At 45.9% G+C, this 19,391-nt stretch overlaps 1 protein-coding gene across 2 annotated transcripts in view; it reads left to right on the top strand.

The window, feature by feature from the left end:
* The window catches only part of LOC149362311 (uncharacterized), a 245,156-nt gene extending 228,681 nt beyond the window's left edge, over window positions 1-16,475 (top strand). For both annotated transcript variants that reach the window (XM_089572985.1, XM_089572986.1), the window contains 5 exons: window positions 1,208-1,438; window positions 4,387-4,560; window positions 7,645-7,902; window positions 11,319-11,438; window positions 12,029-16,475. In XM_089572985.1, the coding sequence (XP_089429111.1) occupies window positions 1,208-1,438; window positions 4,387-4,560; window positions 7,645-7,902; window positions 11,319-11,438; window positions 12,029-13,913 (2,668 nt within the window). In that variant the 3' untranslated portion in view covers window positions 13,914-16,475. The remainder of the gene's footprint in view (window positions 1-1,207; window positions 1,439-4,386; window positions 4,561-7,644; window positions 7,903-11,318; window positions 11,439-12,028) is intronic.
* Window positions 16,476-19,391: the final 2,916 nt, after the last annotated feature.

Below are 19,391 nucleotides of genomic sequence, written 5' to 3'. Positions count from 1 at the left end.
CAAGTGACGATTGAACGTAGAATAAATGCTGCCCATTCTCTGATTAGTGTGTTTTTACTTAAAAAAATTTTTTTTTTCGTGCATCGCATGTATGGGCCGCACCCCGAAAATTGACCCTCGAATTCGGAAAAAAAAAGTGCAGCCCTTACACGCGTTTATACGGTATTTTTTTCCACACACCTGTTTTCGTCCATGGGAAATTCGGTCGGAGATCACGCTGCCTGGTTTTGTTGCAGTGCCAATGAGGCGGGCGCACTCATGTTGCTGTGCATTAATTAGGGTTGCATGCACTTTGAAATCAATGCTTTGGACGATGCGCCAGAAATGCAGTTGCTCCGATTCTTCAAAGATTTCTAGCGGCGTGCGATGTGAACATGCTGGCCACATGTCTGCCGCATGCCTGGCCACATGTCTGGCCACTGGTCTTATGGTCCTCTACAAATGTCCTATGGTCTCCTGCAAATCTTATGGTCAAATTGAAAATAGTTCATTGCATAGTTCGTTATGTTTCGCATTGCATCGCAGTGCAAAACAGTGGCCCACCTTGCCAATCACTTTTTGAGGGTACAGTTGTTTTGTATTATCACTGCGACCAACTAACTAGAGAGGCTGTTGAAGCTTCTGGGATTGTGCAAATGGAAACTGGACGTGTCAGTGGGCCGTCGATAACTTTACTGAGGAAGGAACTTGAATTTTTGGTGTGAACGGCTGGTGCTGACACGGGCTTTGTGTTCTTCGTTTTTTTTTTTTGCATTTATCAGACGTGTATGTGTACATTGTCGTTATCATGGAATAAATCTGTAAGTTAGTGCTTGTCCATGTCTTCTCATTCATCCTGCCTTCTTTTCTGTGCAGGTTTTTCTTTCTAAGCATAATATTAAAATAGTTAGAGTTCATTTTCCGCTGGCGATAAGTCTACATGCTGCACTAGCTATCCTGCCGGTAATGTTTTTTTTTTTTGCTTGTAGTGTACAGCAGGCCTAGCATATATCAGTCCTCCGGAGAAACGTGCTTTGCACTCGCGTTCATTTGTGGATGCACGGCTGAAACGTTTGTAATAATAAGCTTGCGTGTCAGTGTGTTTTGGAAGAAAGCTGTCATAAAATTTGTATGCTTTTAGTTATTCAGTGCCAAAATTTTGTTAGCATTGTCAAGTCACATTCGAAAGGTTTTTGAGGTTGTTTGGGGATGTTGTTTGTCTTGACAGCAAAGAGGGGTCCGAGCACCGAGCCCTCCGTAGCCCAGCAAATGCTGCCTCAGATGCTCCTGATGAACTCCAAGGAACTGAAGCTCCGTCCCCTCCATTTGAATCCTTGGTGATGGATTTGCTCCGCAAGATAACCCAAGGTCCTCCCGCAGTTCACCACATTGGCTGCAGCAGTGCTGAAGTAGTGCAAAACGTGCATTCAAGCAACACAGGCAGTGTGCAAGAGCTGGGGTGAGATATTTGTTCTACTGAGTTTTGGAATAACATTTTGACGGAAGTTTCCCTTCACTCTCGCTCGTGCAGTGAATTTTGATTGCGTTTTTTTCATGCATGACAGCTTGCATGAATTTGGAAGGAAGCAAAACAGCACTGAAAGAGTTATTATAGATCTGTACACAGTGTGCAGCACACTAAAAACCATAAGCAGTTAGGAACATGAAAGGAATGGAAACACTGGCGCCTAAGGCTGGGAGCCGACCCATCTCTGCACACGAAAATTGATTGAAGAGCGTCGCAAGGTGAAGCATGATTTACAGCAGCACGGCGACCGTTCGATAAATTGAACGACTGGGTAAAGGGCAGTTTTGTGTGCTGCACGGCTTTCATATGCTTTTGCATGGGATTTCCGGGTGGGGGATCTGTGTGTTTGGTATAGCCAATAATTCATAATATCTAGATTCAATATATCCTAGCTCGACTATATATACAGGATGTATTAAACCAATTTATAGATAGGGTGGGTTTGTACTCCCAGAGGTGTTTAGGTAAAGGGCTGTGATGCCATGGACGCAGTGTTCAACCGTCATGGGAGGGCTCTCATTTGTAGAGGCAAGAGGCACCCAAGAAGCTGTCCCTGGAATTGAACCTCAACTGTAATATCAACCAAAGCAAAGTCTTGCTTGGGTGTATTTTTTTACACTGAAGGCGTATGAATAAGGCTGTCCCTTTTTGGTGACAATATCTTGAAAGTAGACTACAGCACAAGATTAATGCAGACGCATTGGAAGTCTCGCCGAAAAAAAAAAAAAAATGCGTCATTGGTCACATAATTTCCAAGGACTGGAAGTGACAACTATATATTTCGATGTATCTTCATTGCGTCCATGTTGTCACCTCTAGACACCTTTGGGGGAACATCGAACCACCAGCTGATGACCTGAAGAGATGTCTGGTTGTGTGCGGACAGGGGTGTAGGGGTCTGCAGACGCAGCCATGAAAGAATGGCACAAAGCTTGATGTAAAGGGACCAACAACTTCTAATGCTATCGCACTGCCAGCATATTTTATGATTGGGTGCCCCTGTGAATTTTTTTATCTTTAAGGTAAACTAGTCACTACATGTTAACAATCCCTCAGTCCAGGTTCGCAGTCCACTTCATTTGGGTCAAGCGTACGTCCATACCTTGCGCATACAGCTGTGTGCTGATGCGCAAGATGCAGCTGCAAGGGCTGGCTTCATGAGCTGTTTTGGTATTCGTTTCTTTCAGCCTGTGTTTGTTATTATAATATTTATTAATATTTACAGACCCTGCACCCCATTTGGAGCCACAGCAGGAGTAGCTACACAATATGAAACTTAAAGGTGCACTGAAGAGGATTCTGAACATGTCTTTTTGCCGCGGGAACTCGATCCACACGTTCCTAGCATTCTTAGAAACAGTGACTTATTGCCCTGTGTGGCCGATTTCCCCAATTAAAACGAATTAACGTCCGGCTCCCGCCTTTTTTTTTTTAATTCTGCCTCGTACGGTGGGCGGAGTCGACCAACGTGTGGAGCGCCTTTCACCCAGTCCCGTGGAGGCTTTGCTTTCGCTTTATTTTGTTTTTTAGGTTTCCATGAATAAATAGTTTCATTCGCAGATAATATAGCCGCAAAATAAGCCCAAAGAAATAAAAATATGCGCGGACTATTTGCTACTACGGACTACTACGTATTACTCCGTCGATGGCGGAGTAATACGTAGCCGCCACGGGACTGGGTGAAAGGCGCTCCACGCGTTGGTCGACTCCGCCCACCGTACGAGGCAGAATTAAAAAAAAAAGGCGGGAGCCGGACGTTAATTCGATTTAATTGGGGAAATCGGCCACACAGGGCAGTAAATCGCAGTTTCTAAGAAAGCTCGGAACGTGTAGATCGAGTTCCCGCGGCAAAAAGACAAGTCCAGATTCCTCTTCAGTGCACCTTTAACACTGACATCGTAAATGTAAAAAGAAAAAAAAATGATATCATAGCACTCTAAATAGTTTCAAGCTTGGATTAAGAAATCTAATCTCGCATGGCTTAAAGTTGTGGCTTTTAGATGCAGATGGGCAGAATTTGCTGAGTCTGACTAGGCTATGCTCTGCGACAACTTTTTCTGGCAATGGAGGGGAAGCCATGGTGCTGGAACACACCCTGTCTCACTTCCTACATGGAGGAATATAGTCCCCGCTTGCACTCATCAGTTTACTCTTAAAACATAGTGTATTGTTAATATCCATTATTTGTGGCATATTTCTAACATAACAGCCAACTTTCAATGTTAGGAAGTGAAGGAAAAAACTTTTTTTGATTACAACAAATTTGCTAGGCCCGTCTAGTTACAAGAAGCCTCAGTAGATGGTGCCAGCTGCTCCTGCGATGAAATGGAGCTACTGCGGGGGAGAGCAAGGCAGTGAGGCACACCACCTTGCAGCCAAGCTATTTTGGCGGAGTGAAACAGTTACCGGCGCTTCGACCGTAAAGCCTTCCTCTCACTGCCACGAAAAGCTGCCGCTGAGCATAGTCGGATACATGTCAGCCCGACAGCATGCAGTGCATTGTATTGATGGTGCATGTGCTTTCTCATGTGCAAGCGAAATACACCGCACTGTGGTCAACCTTGCAGGGACAGAACAATCTAAGTTATGGGAAAAGCGCGAGATTGAGCTGGGCAGAAGTAGTGAATGTCACTAGTATATGACATGACTGACCTCGCCGACTGAATATGAATTGGCAGTTGTGAAGCCACAGCTTGCATTTCTCAAATACTTCTTTCAAAAAGCTTGAATATATTGTAATGTTCAAGTCTGAGTCAAATGGAATTTGTGTACATTACGGGGATCTGTTATCATTTCTGAAGAAAAAGCCTGAGTTTGTGCTCAATAAGTTTTAAACGATTTATTTCTTCTTAATCGCGCTCGGCTTGGTCTATGTGCAGGTCCAGGCCCGTAAAAAATGTAGAGAACAGTGCTGCGAGTTCTCGGCAACTTCCTGCTTGCCCCAGGCCTCAGCAACTTCGCACTGGTGACACGCAGGTGGAAAGTGGCAACGCGCGCAATGATCCTTCACCAAACGTTGCACGAATAGCCACAAACAACAACAGGGGCCATGGGTAAGGTATTGCTTCGCTGATACTATGATGGAATGATACATTATAGCTGACTGATTTTTCGGACTCCAGTAATTCGGACTTTCCACAATAACTGAGGCGGTCCTGACGAATTATCAGGCACCCAGTAGGAATGTGTACGTGCCCATGACTAGTATTTTGGACCCTGATGAGTATAGTTCGGTTTCTCAGCCTAGAACAGATGCCAGCAATGCTGTGGGTTCGTTTTTTTGACCCAGTATATATCGAGTAGGCATTGCTGCCGCAAACAACTACAGTGAATGGCCAATAAATGAAACTTGCTTAATTGAAACTTACGGATAAACAGAATGAAGTGGGGCTATTTGGTTGGTTTCCTATGTGTGCAGTAGAAAAATTGTTCAGTTAATTGAAGCACTACTTTTTTGTTAACCTCGGTTAAATGGCACAAAAGCTAAACATTTGCAATCCACCCGGGCATATTTGCGCTCTCGCGTGACACGGTAGTCTTACAACCACAAACCAATCCTTTGCAGCGAACACTATAGCCGGGACAAGCCAATCCAGTAGTCATTTGTAAGCACCTCGATTTTGTTGTCGCTGTAGCTCTGCGTTTGGCCTAGGTGCAATCGGCGTCTCAGCATAATGGAAAACGTTAAAAAATGGCCGCACAAAGCACTCTCGCTCGAAAAAAAATTGCAAGTTTTGCAGGAGCTTGAGCGAAGTGGTCCTTAGACAGAAGTAGTGAAGAAGTTCGAAATTCCGAATTTGACGCTGTCGTGGATCTTGAACAAGGCCACGATTCAAGGGGCTACTGCCAAGAGTGTGACCTTCGCCTCAAACCGAATGTGGATGTGGACAATGCCGTATGAAGAGCTAGAAAAGGTTCTTTTTCTCTGGTTCAATCGTGCGCGGAGTGCTAACTTCCCGATAAGTGGTCCCATTTTGGAACAGAAAGCGTGGGAGATAGCCTTCCAAATCAGCGTTGAAAATTTCAGTGCGAGTGATGGATGGCTGAGCCGATTCCAAAAGCGCCACTGCCTCATCTTCAAGACCATCTCGGGACTGGCAACAGGGGCGACTGCAGGAAATTCTAAGCAGCTATGAGCAGCGAGACGTCTTTAACGTCGATGAGAGGGGAATTTTTTACAAGGCGCTTCCATCGAAGACTCTCGCCTACAAAGGCGAAGCCTGCACAGGTGGGAAGTGTAGTACGGAGTGCATTACTGTGCTGGTGGGCGCGAACATGGCTGGTAATGAAAAGCTAAAGCTGCTGGTGATCGGCAAGTCGAGGCACCCACGTTGCTTCAAGGGCGTTCGAGGTCTGCCTGTGACGTACAACACGAATGGAAGGGCGCGGATGACGATGGGCATCTTTGAAAATTGGCTGCAAGAGGAAGACGCAAAGTTCACTAGGCTAGGCAGGAAAGTTGTGTTCATCGTGGATAATTGCCCTGCCCATGGTCAGGTGGAAGGACTGAAGTCCATCAGGCTCCAATTTTTGCCTGCCAATGCGATGGCTGTAATCTAGCCAATGGAGCAAGGAGTTATTCAAAATGTCAAGGTACACTACCGCCGCCAGCTGCTGGGGGAGGGGGGTGCGGCTTGGGCTGCTTGCCTCATCTCGCTTCTTCCATCGGATTTTCTCCCTTGGTCTTCGCAACTGTAGTAGCCCCGGGAAATGCACTGTTCTCGCTTCGTGTGGCCGCAAAGGGTGGCACAGCGTGTGATATGCATTGCGGCATGTTCACGGCATGACCCTGTCTCTTCATACATTCTTGGTTCAATATTATCTAGTATTATATTATTGTCCAGTATTATTGCTTGCAAACACAGTGTGAGAAACAGCGAAGTTCACGATTTTTGGAGCCGGTTGTTTATTATTCGGACCATTTTTCGGGTCTCGCTCGGTCTGAAAAATTCGGTTGGCGTCTGTAACAATTTTCTTTTGCATAAGGACCAAAGTGACTCTTATCCCCCTGAGACCTGGTGCTGGAAAATTCGGAAAATATATTTGGTAACATAACCTCTGGCATGGCAGCCATGCAAGGAGGTTGAGTGCTCTAAAAGCTCGTTTCTCACATTCTTTCAGGACCTGTTAAGAAAAAAAATTGTTTTAAATTACTTGCCACATGTCGATGCAATCCACATGGCTTTCTGTGTTTTCTAATGTGCTGCTCATCATGTTAATGTAAGAAAATGAAATCGAAATATAGTGTCTCTTATTTCTTTTAGGTGCCTTGCCATGTTTGCATCTACCTGTTTTGGCCTGGTTCATGTGGTTTTTTGCAGTCAGCTGTAGTGTTGTATAGTCATTGAAACTATGATGGAAACAAATGTGTTTAGAACTCCAAATTGTTGCTAGAGCTTGTGAGGCTGCATCCTTTTTTTTTTTTACTGGTGGCTAGACTAGGCACTCAGCCTAGTCTAACCACTAAGCTAACCAAGTGGATGACTTTCTCCGCTCCTTCAGTTTGCACCATGGTGCTTTTTTTTCTTCAGCAGAAAAAAAGAAAGATGTAGAGTCATGTGGGTACAGTAGGGACCCGCTTGAACTGGTTTGCCTGTGTCTTGTGCCTGTTCGAACACTGCATAGTTTCATTGTTGGCAAGTTTTCTGCCTCTGACTCAATGGAGAGGAGGCCGGCAGTGAAAAGAGGACTAATATGAAAGACTCGACGCATTGTATGAGGTGTGCGAGTCATAAGCAACACATTTGGAACTGGTACTGGCAAATACTTTTTGCAAAGCCAGATCTGCATGCATTTCCTGAGTAGTGGCAGCAGCAAGGCACTCAAATTATTTTTGTAACAACTGCAAACCACACATGTGTATCATAGGCATCTTTTGCAGCAAAGTGTGGAAAGTGTTTCAGCATATCCTCGCGCTGTTTTTTTTTTGGTTTAGACGGATATTAAAGTGAAATTTTGCTGTTGCTGTATGTTATTGAATAAGCTGTATGAGACACTATCACAGTCTTTCTGTGTTCCACAGCTAACATTTATTGTGGGCTCTTTTTGGTATACAGTGCCAGAAGCGCCTTAGCCTAGTCAAGCTATGGGAAGCCATGCACTTGATTCTCTTTTTGGGGGGTTCTTTGTCTCAACAGGAAAGCAGAACTTGAGCTCCAAGCTCAGCATGTTCCAGTCAATGCCGCCTCCGACACTGCTAGCCAGCTCGAAAGAACGGAAGTTTCGGCAACTACCACTTCATCCTCGGCTGTGGACTCCTCTCTGAAGGAAACCGAGCGCACTCCTGTAGTTCCCCACGCTGGTCACAGCACTGCACAGGAACAGGAGACCAACTCGTATTCAAACTGCACAGCAAGAATCGATACAGTTACTGGCAACGCTACATCAGAGTTATGGTGAGGTTTCATTTCTTATTCATTTTTGTTGGAACAGACGCCACTGTGGCTCCGGGGTTATGAGGCTCTGCTGCTGACCTGAATGGCGCGGGTTCTGCTCCGGCCATTGACAATGGCCGAATTTCAATGGAGGTGAAATTGTAGAGGCCTGTGTACTGTGCGATGTTAGTGCACGTTAATGAACCCCAGGTGGTCAAAACTTCTGGAGCCCTCCACTACGGCGTCCCTCATAGCCTGAGTTGCTTTGGGTTGTTAAACCCCAATGAAAAAAAATTGTTGCGACATTTTGATGTTGTTGAATTTGCTTTTGTGGACATCATGAACATGTTTAGTGGCATGTGAATAGTGTTTTTTTTTTGGTTTGAAGCGAATTTGAAGGGAATAGTAACTTAGTTTGGATAATTTCAAACCGAATGTTTCAAATACTTCTGGCACACAAAAAAAAAGATTGAACGGAAAAATAAACATTTTCAAAATAACGAATTCTTCTAACAAACAAAGCCATTAAATAATAAAAGAGTACACTGAAGCTTTGTCACGCTCATTGAAGCTGTGGCGGCTTTCTGCAAAAGTTGCAGTTAGAAACTGTGGGAGTCGTTATACCTGTGGTGTCGACGTACTTGGGGGGTTTGAGGCCTGTGGGAACCCAACTTCTGCTGCTAATTACGGTTGCATCATTGCGCAGCTGTTGCTTTCCAGCGGCGACACCGTAGACACCTGCTAGGCGTACACACCGTGCGCCCGGTGCCACCCCGTGTCATTCCGCGTAAGGTGTCGGAGAGGAGGGGCACTCATCTTCATGAGTCGTGCTAGTCCCCTTCGTGCTCATGTCGTCGCACTTTATTAAGGCGAAAGCCTTTAATGCCTCATAGTTGTCGACAGAAGGTTGTCAGCAGAGGTCACACTTATCGGTTGGTCGAAATGGTTATGACGTCAGAGTGCACGGATTCGAAGTAATGAGGTCACCTACGGGTGCCTGACACCCCCTTTTGGAGCACACAACAACTAATAAAATAGTTGTTGTCCGCTCCAACAGGGGCGTAAGGCGTCCATGGGTGACCACATTACATACCTCATTACTGCAAATAGAGCCATGGATACAACCGAACTCATCGAAGCAGAGAGAGAGTCGTGCTAAAGAAGCAGTCAGTCGACAGTCAAAGTGTGTAGTTGTAATGTAGCCAAATAAAGCACTAGTACAGCACAAACAGTCTTGCGGTCAATGCCAAACAGTGCGCAAGGAAAGGCTTTCGCCTTGCACCACTTTAGAGAGCCAAAGTGCCCCCTGAATTTTTAGTGAACTTCATGTGGAGTGGCTGTGGCAGCTGCAGTCAGCTCTGACCCGCCCCGTGGAAGTCAGGGGAGGCGCGCTCTCCAATTGATACACGCTGTTGGGCCCGTTCGCGTGCATGTACAGAACGGCTCCGCCATAAGCGTGAGCGCGCAGGCAAGCTGCGCGTACGCTTGGCACATGCCCATGGAGTCTGGTGCTTTGACTACGGGCACCACGGTGCCATCCCGAAGGAGTTAGAATGTAAACCACACAAAACTAGCATTCCAAAAATGCTGTTTGTTCGAGATAAATACTTCGAGGTTTCAAACACCAAAATTTCGGATCAAACTCAATATGGAATACCGTATAAACACATGTAAGGGCCACACTTTTTTTTCCAGATTCAAGGGCCAATTTTAGGGGTGTGGCCCATACACAGGATGTGCGAAAAAAAATTAAAGTAAAAAAAAACACCAATCAGGGAATGAGCGGCATTTAGTCTGTGTTCAGTCATCACTCGCGGAGTATTTCGACTCTGAGATGGTGCTGTGATGTGGCACACGCTCATCCCAAAAGAAACCGCGCAGCATATCCTCTGTCTACGTGTAGCCATTGTTCTGCATTTCCATCACATAGCAGAGCAGCTCTTCTTCCAGTTCCGGAAACTCGCACGGCTTACCTTGGAAAGCGCGCTTTTTGCAGCTCGTGTTTCTCAACACATCCTTTTCCTTGCACCATCATCAGAAACACTTATTGGCCACATTGAATTTCCTGCTCGCTGCACGCTTGCCGTGTAGCCATTGAGGTGCTTGCCCATCATGCTAAAACTGCAACGCTCGGCGGCAGCACGCGAAAGCCACAACCACCACAACTATGGCGACTACGGCGAGCATGCTAACTCGCCACAAAAACAAAAAGCTGGAGCTGGCGATACTGATGCCGAAGTGAATAGTGGGAGGTCGCGGCGGAGGAAAAAGTTGGCAATGATGACTGCGACCTCGGGCGCCATTCATGGACAGCACTTGGAAGCTCCTGTGCGTGTGCGTGGCCTCTGTGATCAAGCGCACTGTTGCTCGCAGCCGGAGCTGATCGCGGAGGCTACGGCGCGTGCATTTAGAAGGGTATTTCCACTTGTGCCGTGGAAAGTTCGGGTGTGGCCCTTACACTGGTTTCTTTTTTTTTTAAAACATTTCCTTCAAGAAAACTGGGTGCAGCCCATACGCGAGTGCGGCCCTTAGACGCGTTTATACGGTAGTACTTGGAAACTCGAATAAAGCAAAAATAAAGTCTAGTCCTACTCAGATTGTGTAGCAAACGCCATTTGCAAACTTCGAAATTTCAAGTGTCTGTGTACCGCTGTAAAAGTCTGTAGTAATTCACAAAGCAAAAATAAGTTTCTAGGGGTAGCTTCAAAAGCATTGTTTTTGTTTTTTGTTTTTTCCTTAACACCCTAGCAGCCTTGGACGAGCCAGACTGTCATTTCTGGCTCATCACGAGTCCAGCTTGTCACGTGTTTTCTGGCACTTTTGTGTCTGCTTTAAAGGGAAACTGCAGCACTTTTTTTGAATTTCGAGATATTCAAGAATTAAAATCTATATAGGCTGTAGTTGAAGCGCACTAGCATTTAAAATAGTGACGTAACCGACGATTGAACTTTGCGCTTCTCTTCAATGCACCGGAGGAGTGCAGGGAAATTCAGCATGACGTCACGGAAGGTATGATTTCAAATTACTGCTGTCGTCAGCCATACCCTTCCCTGAATCGTTAGACACTGCCATACAACTCTCAGCCCCCCCACTTGGTGTTGTGCGCTGCAGAGAAGCTTGAAGGGCATCCGGATATTACTTCACTGTTTGAAGTACTAAACCAAAAAGACTTTGCATGCTTTACCTGCAAGTTTCACTCATTCGACCCTCTTAAGCTCGTTGATTTCTAAAACCTATGCAGTTTCCCTTTAAGTGGTACATTAGTGGTACATTCACAAAATGTACCACTAAGGCAAGTAAGGCTAGTCGGAAACATTTTCTTGGTTTGCCGACAGATGGCAGCTTGTGTGCTAAATGTCCAATTTGGTGCCGTTTTTTAGAAAAAAATAAGTCTGTTCATTAGAGCATTAATCTCACTTGGTCGAATTCCTGCGCAGGCCCACGGCCACGGCTCACCAATCTGCTGCCTGTGCCAAGCAGGTGGAAGGTGTCAGTGCTCGCAAGGGTGGGCCGCCTGGTGTTGCAGGGGCAGCCACAAGCAATCCAGAACGCCAAGGGTGAGATATTGTTTTACTTACCAGAAATGCTCTTATGCGGGCTTCACTGCATTTTCCACAATTCTAAAGTGTCTCGGCCCTTACACAGAACTGGCACTTTCCTGTTAAATGAATCCGACTACAAGCACCTCACGACGATTGTCAACCTGTAGTATTGTGGACACCTTTAAGACTTGTTTGGAACACAGAAGGATTTTAGCGATGCTTAACAGCTGTTTCTCTCTTCATTCGTACCAATGTGCAGGTAAATAGCGTTTATAGGGAGAGTTCCATTTGTCATGTGCACAGTTCAATCTCCAAGGTGGAGTGGCAGCGCCCATTCCCCACTGACGTTCATTTTTGTCTTCGGCACTGATTACAAATTACAGCACGATACACACGCTCATTATAACACAGCAAAGTGTTGAACATCGTAGGCTGTGAGGTGCCCGCAGCACACAGAACAGATTGCACTAGCATCACGGTACACAAAGAGAGAAGGAAGTGTTACGTAGCATAGTGTAACGACACCCCTCGCTGAATTCTCATATGACGCAGCGCAGAGCTGTCAGCTGTAAAGTTTAATTCATTGTCATTCGACTCACTTTCAGAGGCCCGGGTACTGCAAGGGAAGTGGCGGTTCCACGTCAAGGAAAGCCCTTGCCAAAGAGATCCTACGTGTCCTTCACCGGCGGATTCACTGCATTGCCACAGTCTCAAGACAAAGCTGTGGACCCTGCAACATCGAGCAGACAGCAGCCCCTTCGCAGCAGTGCGTCGAACGCAGAACCTGGTGCTAGTCTTGGGCAAAGCATAGCTGGAAATTGCCACAGAGGGCAGCCCAACATTGCAGCCTCAAAAGAAATGCAGTCTCAGGCGTCACTTGCAAATGATGTTCCAGAAGCTTCCGTTCCTCCTCGTGAGAACTTCCTGTCGAACAAGCCGGTGCAGGAGAAGTTTACCACAGCTTCCACTGCACGCTTTCCTGCTCCTCAGGCACGCCGAGTGCGCTACGAGCTGAGAGACCCTCCGCCACTGATACGTGTTGCACCACAGCATCAGCAGCTGGCACAGGGTGAGCCTGCTGCATCAACCAGTGGCGTCAATTCAGCACAGGTGCAGCAACTTAACAACCAGCTTACGGCTTACGCCCAGTGGCGCAGGTCGGTAGCACGAGTCCCACCGAACGCGCCATTGAATAGTGCCTCACGTTTTCCTGAACATAACTTCCAGGAACCACCTCTGAACCTTGCACAACATGCAAGTAGTTCGAACTCCTCAGAACAGTGCAGGAGGAGCGTGAGAGCAACGAATGAGGAGATACGAGCACCGCCTCCGTATCCTGGTACTGGTGACTCTGCTTTAAGACAGATTCTATTGTTGCGTCGTGCTGCAGCTAGTATGCAGCCAGAAATGCGGGGTGTTGAGGCAAGGCAGCAGTTTCAGCTGACTGAGCCTCATTTGCAACAGCAGCAGCAAGCCATGCCTGGGCAGCATGTGTCAAACTCTGCTTTGTCTAATGTTCACCGCTTGCACTCCTTACAAGCAGCATCTACAAACCACGCAACTGCTGGTAATACTCAACAAAGCGGCATGCCTCAAAACTCTGCAGCTCAAAGTGCAGGCAAAGAATCAACCCCGTGCCAAACTCAGGATGCAGCAATACTTCGAGCAGAGGACGAATTGCAAAAGAAACTTGAGCAACAGCACAATCTCGAGACGCTGCTCTTGCGTGCTCAACGCAGCCGGCAGTTTTCTGGCCAAGAAACTGGACGAACCGAGGATCCCTCAGCATTGCAGCATCTGATTTTACGGGAGCAAATACAGTTTGCCCTAATGAAGTGGAAGGAAACGCATGGCGTTCCCAACGCGCATGGGAACGCGCAGCAAAGGCAAGTACATGAGCCGTTCCAGCAGTCGGAGCAGTACCGTCCTCTGCAACAGCAATACGCACCTCAGTATGACATGCCTGAACCCATGCGCCCCTGGGAAGAACAACCTTCGGAGCAGGCGAAATGGCCCTACCCTTACACTGCCTGTCAAGAAGCGTTGGCGAAGTACAGGGAGCAGCAGTATGCAGAGGGTGTGGAGGCACACATGGCAAATGTGCCGGACAGTGCTGAACCAAGCTCGAGCACTTATCAGGCAGTGCCGCAGGTCCGACCATGGCATACCTTGGAGTCACATGGACAGCAACAGCCTTCGGGCCAAGCTTCTGTGATGGTATCCAACCTTCCTGCGCAGTGTGATACTTCACAGAGCATGGGGGAAGGGGCAGGTACTGCGCAGCAGAATCCAAGTGTTTCGGCGTTTCGCCATGCTACAGTCGAGCGTGGCACCAACGGACCACACGGTCATCCCTTGTTGAGAAGCCATCAGAATCCAGCTGCCTCACGACTTCCAAGCCAGCTGCAGCATGCAGGTGGTGAGCCGCAGAGTGGACAGAGGTTATTTGCGCGCATTTGGCACCCAACAGAAGGGCCAATGCCTCAGTAGATGGGGGCGCCAAATCAGCATTTGCCATCACCGCCACATGTGGTGCCGTGAGTTTGTTACTGCAAAGAGGAGAATGTTATTACATATGGAGAACATTTTTACGATAAGAACAACATTATTTAGAGACATTGGCTGTTTTGTGAATTGTTGCTGTGGCTCTTGGTTCCTGCTGGACATCAGTGAAGCTACAGAATCGCTTGTGACAGCAGTGGGACAAATATGTACAGATGTACAGCAGTGTGACAAATATGTATAAATGTACAGCAGTGTGACTGATATGTGGTCTGTAAATGTAGGAACAGCGTATTTACAGAGAGGTGTTCAAACCAGTTTTATGCGTGGCTTTTGGTAAAGGAAACAAAGGATTAAGAAACTGGCTTTCTGATCCTTTGCAAAGACCCATTCATATGTGTCTATCCTGTACTGATACGGCTGGAGCAGGATAATTGTTGGACATTGGTGCTTACTTTTTTTTACTTTGTGTAGTATTTCAGGAGCAGTGTGCAAGCTGTCACTTTAACTCAAAACAGAAGTTAAATTGTTTTTTTTTTGTATTTCATGTTGAAATACTTTTTGGTTTTTCAGTGTAATCTCATTTGTTCAAAGTTGGTGGCATTAAGGTATGATATTGTATGTCATTGAGCAGAGTCGCACATTCATGTGGACTGAAATGATGGCACAGCACAAGGAATTATTTGGTGCATTTAGTGATGCAGAATTTTTGTTTTCTATGCTACTTCTGTGGCATGGAAGATGTCTCTGAGGCTGCAGTGCAGTGGTTTCATGCAGCCATGTTAAAATGAAAAATTATCTCGGGTCTCAAATGTAAGTGGAAATGTGGCATCTTATGATTTTTCTGTGATATTGTAGTGGCATTGTTACTTCGTTGCAGTAGTTTACTAAATGTTTTTTCATGTCAGGACTGCATAAGCCGTGTGATGAAAGTAGTGTAAATAGTAACCAAGCTGTTTACACCACAGGGATGTAAAATGTGTGCTTATAGCAAGCTTAATACTCAAATTTGCTGAGCTAGCAGCTTTGAGGATTGCAGTTTGTTGACAAGGGTATGATTAATCAGTTTTATGCTGTTTCTTGAGCATCATTGTTGATACCATGTTCACGCTGGATGTCATTCCAAAGTTTGGTGGGTATAGTTTTAGGCCAGTTGTAACACACAGTGGGACCAAAAAAACTGCAAGGAAACTAGGATGCTGGCTTATCACTATGTTGTGTTCTTCCACTGTCCTATCTTCTCTTGTGGTTCTGTAGTCCTGTTATCTCATTTCGAATGGCTTCGCAGTCTTGACAATGGGCCTTCATGTTGCAGTGTGTTCCATTATCTATAGTGTGTTCCATTATCTATAGTGTGTTCCATTATCTATAGTGTGTTCCATTATCTATAGTGTGTTCCATTATCTATAGTGTGTTCCATTATCTATAGTGTGTTCCGTTATCTGGCATAGTGTGTTCCGTTATCTGGCATAGTGTGTTCTGTTATCTGGCATAGTGTGTTCTGTTATCTGGCAGAAGTTGTGCAGAAGTGCCGTCAGAGCATCTGTAGTTGGGGTGCTTGCTTGCTAGACTTTTCAGGGCTTCTTGAAGACAGGAGAGTCCCAGAGGAGATGTATGCAGGGACAAGCGTCACACGTTGGGCAGGGGTGCCGAATCTGGCTGCTTTGCTGTGTGAGAATGTTTGAATAATAAATATATACGTTTTTGTTTCAAGAAAAAACTGAATTGGTTTGTAGAAACATTTCTTGCCCCATCATCTGCATTACTAAAAACAAACGGTGCCTTCATTACTGAAAGTGGAAGTGTGTCAAGCTTTATTTCTTTTTCTCCTGTCTGATAGTAGGCGCTGTCTGGGAAAGACACGATCCTCAAGATATATGGCTGTTGTGGGCATTGTTGTAAACGTTTGCCTTTGAACAACATTCCCAGGACAAACAAAAAACACATTAATGCTCGAAACTCTTGAAATCCTTTGCACTTGGTTGGACTGAGCTGAGAGCTGACCAAATATAAAACTTAATATTTTTGAAGCCTTTGTTTTTAGCGCCAGTTGCTTCAGGGAAAGCTTATTTGTATATGCCACTTACTATGTATGCGATACAAGAGAAATTGTACATATTAGTTACCTGACTTGCTACTTACCTTAAGCAAGACTGATTTTGTGCAATTAGTATGTTTATTATAAGCAAGGTTTTTATTGTTGAAAGTATTTCTGTTTTTCATTTGTTCCCGAGCACTATATTGTTTCATTAAGTCGTGTGAAATGTATATGTATGTGCTGTACAGGAATTGTATTTGTAGGTCACCTGACTTCGCAGTTACCTGAAGCAAGAGTGATTTTGGGCAATTAGTTGGTTTATTATAGAAAAGGTTTTTATTCTTCAAAATATTTATTTCAGGTTTTTTTTGTTCCTGAGCATTGTTTTATTTCTTTAAGGTGCGTGATCTGTCGTGACAAACTTATGCCTACTTCATGTTGTGTGTTTTTCATATTCATGAGACTTCTGTTTTGTATTTATTTCTGTGTGCAATAAAGCCAAATAGCTTTTTTGTTGGTGTTTGTTAGTTTGGTGCCAGTAAATTTTGCTTTGCATTTTATGTTGTCTGTTCATTGGCATGACAATGGCTGCAGGTGAAGCAAGGGTGCCAGAAAATTTATTAAATTTGGTTCTGCCGGTAAATCTCCTTATTTTCCAATAACCATGTTGGCTATCTTGGCAGGAAATAGGCTCCTTTTACTGCTGAATGCCCGTGAATGTCCTTAGATCACTGAAATCCAATGCTCATGCTAACGAGACTAGCATTGGCAGGCTTTCTTGGCGCGTGAACGACGGTGTGCTCATAATTCATCATGGGTGAGGACACACTTAATTTGGAGGCATCTTCACAAACATTTAGTACAAAAGCATTCTAGCTGCATTCTTGGTGAAAGCCGTGGGATGAATGAAGCCTCTGGCACATGACTCAGTTTGCAACAGCTGTAAAAACAGCAATGAAGAGATTGGCAACCCTGAAATGATCCATGCCCAAACAACATGGACCACCCGAAATTTCGCATTGAAGCGATCTTGGCCAAAATTTACATAAATTGAATGCTGCTTTCCTGAGGCAGTACGGCACGTCCCCAGTGGTGCCAATGCCCAAATAGGGCATGGACCACCAAAAATTTGATATTGAAGTGACTTTGGCCAAAATCTACAAAACTGAACGGTGGGTTTGAGGTACAGCACGTCCCCAACTCGCCTTGTGTGCAAATACGACACGGACCTCCCGAAATTCGCCCTTGGAATGACCTTGTCTGTATTTGACTGCTGGTGGATCTGGGTATGCTCGGGTGGAAGTAGGCTTGACCTAGCCTCAATGGAATGGGCCCACCTGCAAAAATGGGGTTGGCCGACAGTCAAAAAAACCATTGGAACCAATTGGATTTCCAATGGGTTCCAATTGGACAAGTTCAGTTTCCAATTGGTTCCAATTGGAATGGTGTTCCAATTGGATGGTCCAAATGGGCTATCCAATTGAACCATTTGGGTTTCCAATTGGTGAGCCCAATTGGTCTTACCCATTGCATCCAATTGGTCCGCCCAACTGCACCTAATTTATCCAATGAATGTTTGCATGTTTGACGAAAAAGGTAGAACTAATATGGTACTATACAATAAGAGCTATCAGCAGCTTAGCCTAATAAATTGTACTCATCACGTACACCATCACTGGAGCTGAAATTAAATTAAATATCGGCGCTCAGTGGGCAAGCGCCACCGGCCCCAGCATGAGAGCCTAATAAACTGGGTATATAAGTTGGAGCAGAAATGTGCAACTTTATCGGCACAGGTTTGAAAAATTCTCCCGCCACAACCGTTGGCTCGTTTGTGGTGAAACCGCGCACAAAGCTTCCTTATTGTTGTCCGTTTTAAGGCATAGTAAGTATAAAAGTGGTACTTACTAGGTTTGGTCACGCGAGATGCGAAACAAGAAGCACCCGTGTTGAGATCGAGCCGCCGTCATCGAATTTCTGCCGAAAGATACTTGTGGCGCCATCTGGCATCGCTGAAGGAAAGCGCCGAGGCGAGCGCTGCAACGAGCGCGGCGGCTTGCTTTGAATGCGTCGTTCGGGCCATGTCGTCTGCTTAAGCGCGTGAAATATTTTTCGGCCAACGCATTTTCAAAACTATCGTAAACAAATTAAATGACTTGACGGTGATTTACCAATAAAAGATATGTTCTCCATTGTCTCGTCGTATTTCTGCCGTCTGCTTTCGCGGCGCTTTCCTTCAGCTGTTTAGCTGAGATTGCCAAGTAGCTGTGTTGCTCTTTAAGAAAGTCTCGGCAGGCTTGTTGGGAGTCTGTTGTAACGTGGGAGGACTCTCCTCTTTGGTATTTATGTTTGATGGCGATAGCTATTGCCAGAGCCTCTGCAGAGGAGGGGTTTTCTGCATAGATAGAAGCTTGGACAGCCGGTTTTAGTTGGTGGTCAATCGCAGCGACTGAGAACTTTCCCGGCGTGGGGTAGGCCCCGAATGTCTACGTAAACGGCTGCACGGTCGCTTTCTAGGTGTTTCTGAAGTGCCTTTGCTCTCGCTTGTCGTCTGCCTTGCTGATGAGCATGATGTATGTGCCGTGGGATTGGGGTAACGGTGATCTTTTCTCGGGTTTGGAGTGGAAGAGAGGTTTTACTGCCTCTTGTCTCTAGCCCCGGCCATGTCCCTAATTTAGTCAGGATCGTCCTTCCCGCATTGGTTGTTAGAAGGCGTTCGTTTTGGCTTTCCAAGAGGGTTTCATGGAGCTCGGTAAAAGTATTGTGCAGACCAAGTTCTAGGAGTCGTTCTGTAGAAGTGGCTATTGGAAGATTGAGGGCAGTTTTGTAAGCCCCTCTTATGATTGTATCGATAGCTCTGGTTTCCACAGCGCCCAGTTTTTGGTAAGGGAGGCCGTATGTTATCCCGCTCAGAACTAGGGCCTGGACGAGTCTAAGGGTGTCCTCTTCTCTCATACCCTTGCGGTGCCAGGTAATGTGGCGGATCATTCTTGAGATTGGATTAACTGTTGTTTTGATGGTTCTGGTCATATGGTCGGATCTGAGGTTACTTTGAAGCCAGAGCCCCAGTATCCGGATCTTGTCCACTTCATTAATCTTGCGTCCTCCCAGGAAAAGGTCAACTTCTCCTGGGGATGTGTAAGGGAGTTCGTAAAGTCTAATGACCTCAGACTTCTCCGGGGCACATTCCAGACCACTTTCCGCAGCAAATTCTTCAACCCTGTGTATAGCTTCTTGTAGGGCTTCTTCTTTTTGGGCTAAGGAGCCGTGCGTGGCCCATAGAGTTATATCATCGGCATAGACCATGTAGCCTATGTCGGGCTGCGTTTGAAGCTTTCTTGCTAGCTTTGGCATGGCAATATTGAAGAGGAGGGGGGATATTATAGCCCCTTGAGGAGTACCCTTGTTAGGCATGGGGAAGGGATGAG

The sequence above is a fragment of the Amblyomma mixtum genome, chromosome 2, assembly GCF_055824585.1.
Source record: "Amblyomma mixtum isolate Tamu chromosome 2, ASM5582458v1, whole genome shotgun sequence".
NCBI lineage: Eukaryota > Metazoa > Arthropoda > Arachnida > Ixodida > Ixodidae > Amblyomma > Amblyomma mixtum.
Note: the sequence above shows the minus strand (reverse complement) of the source record. Positions and strands in the feature narration are given on the sequence as shown.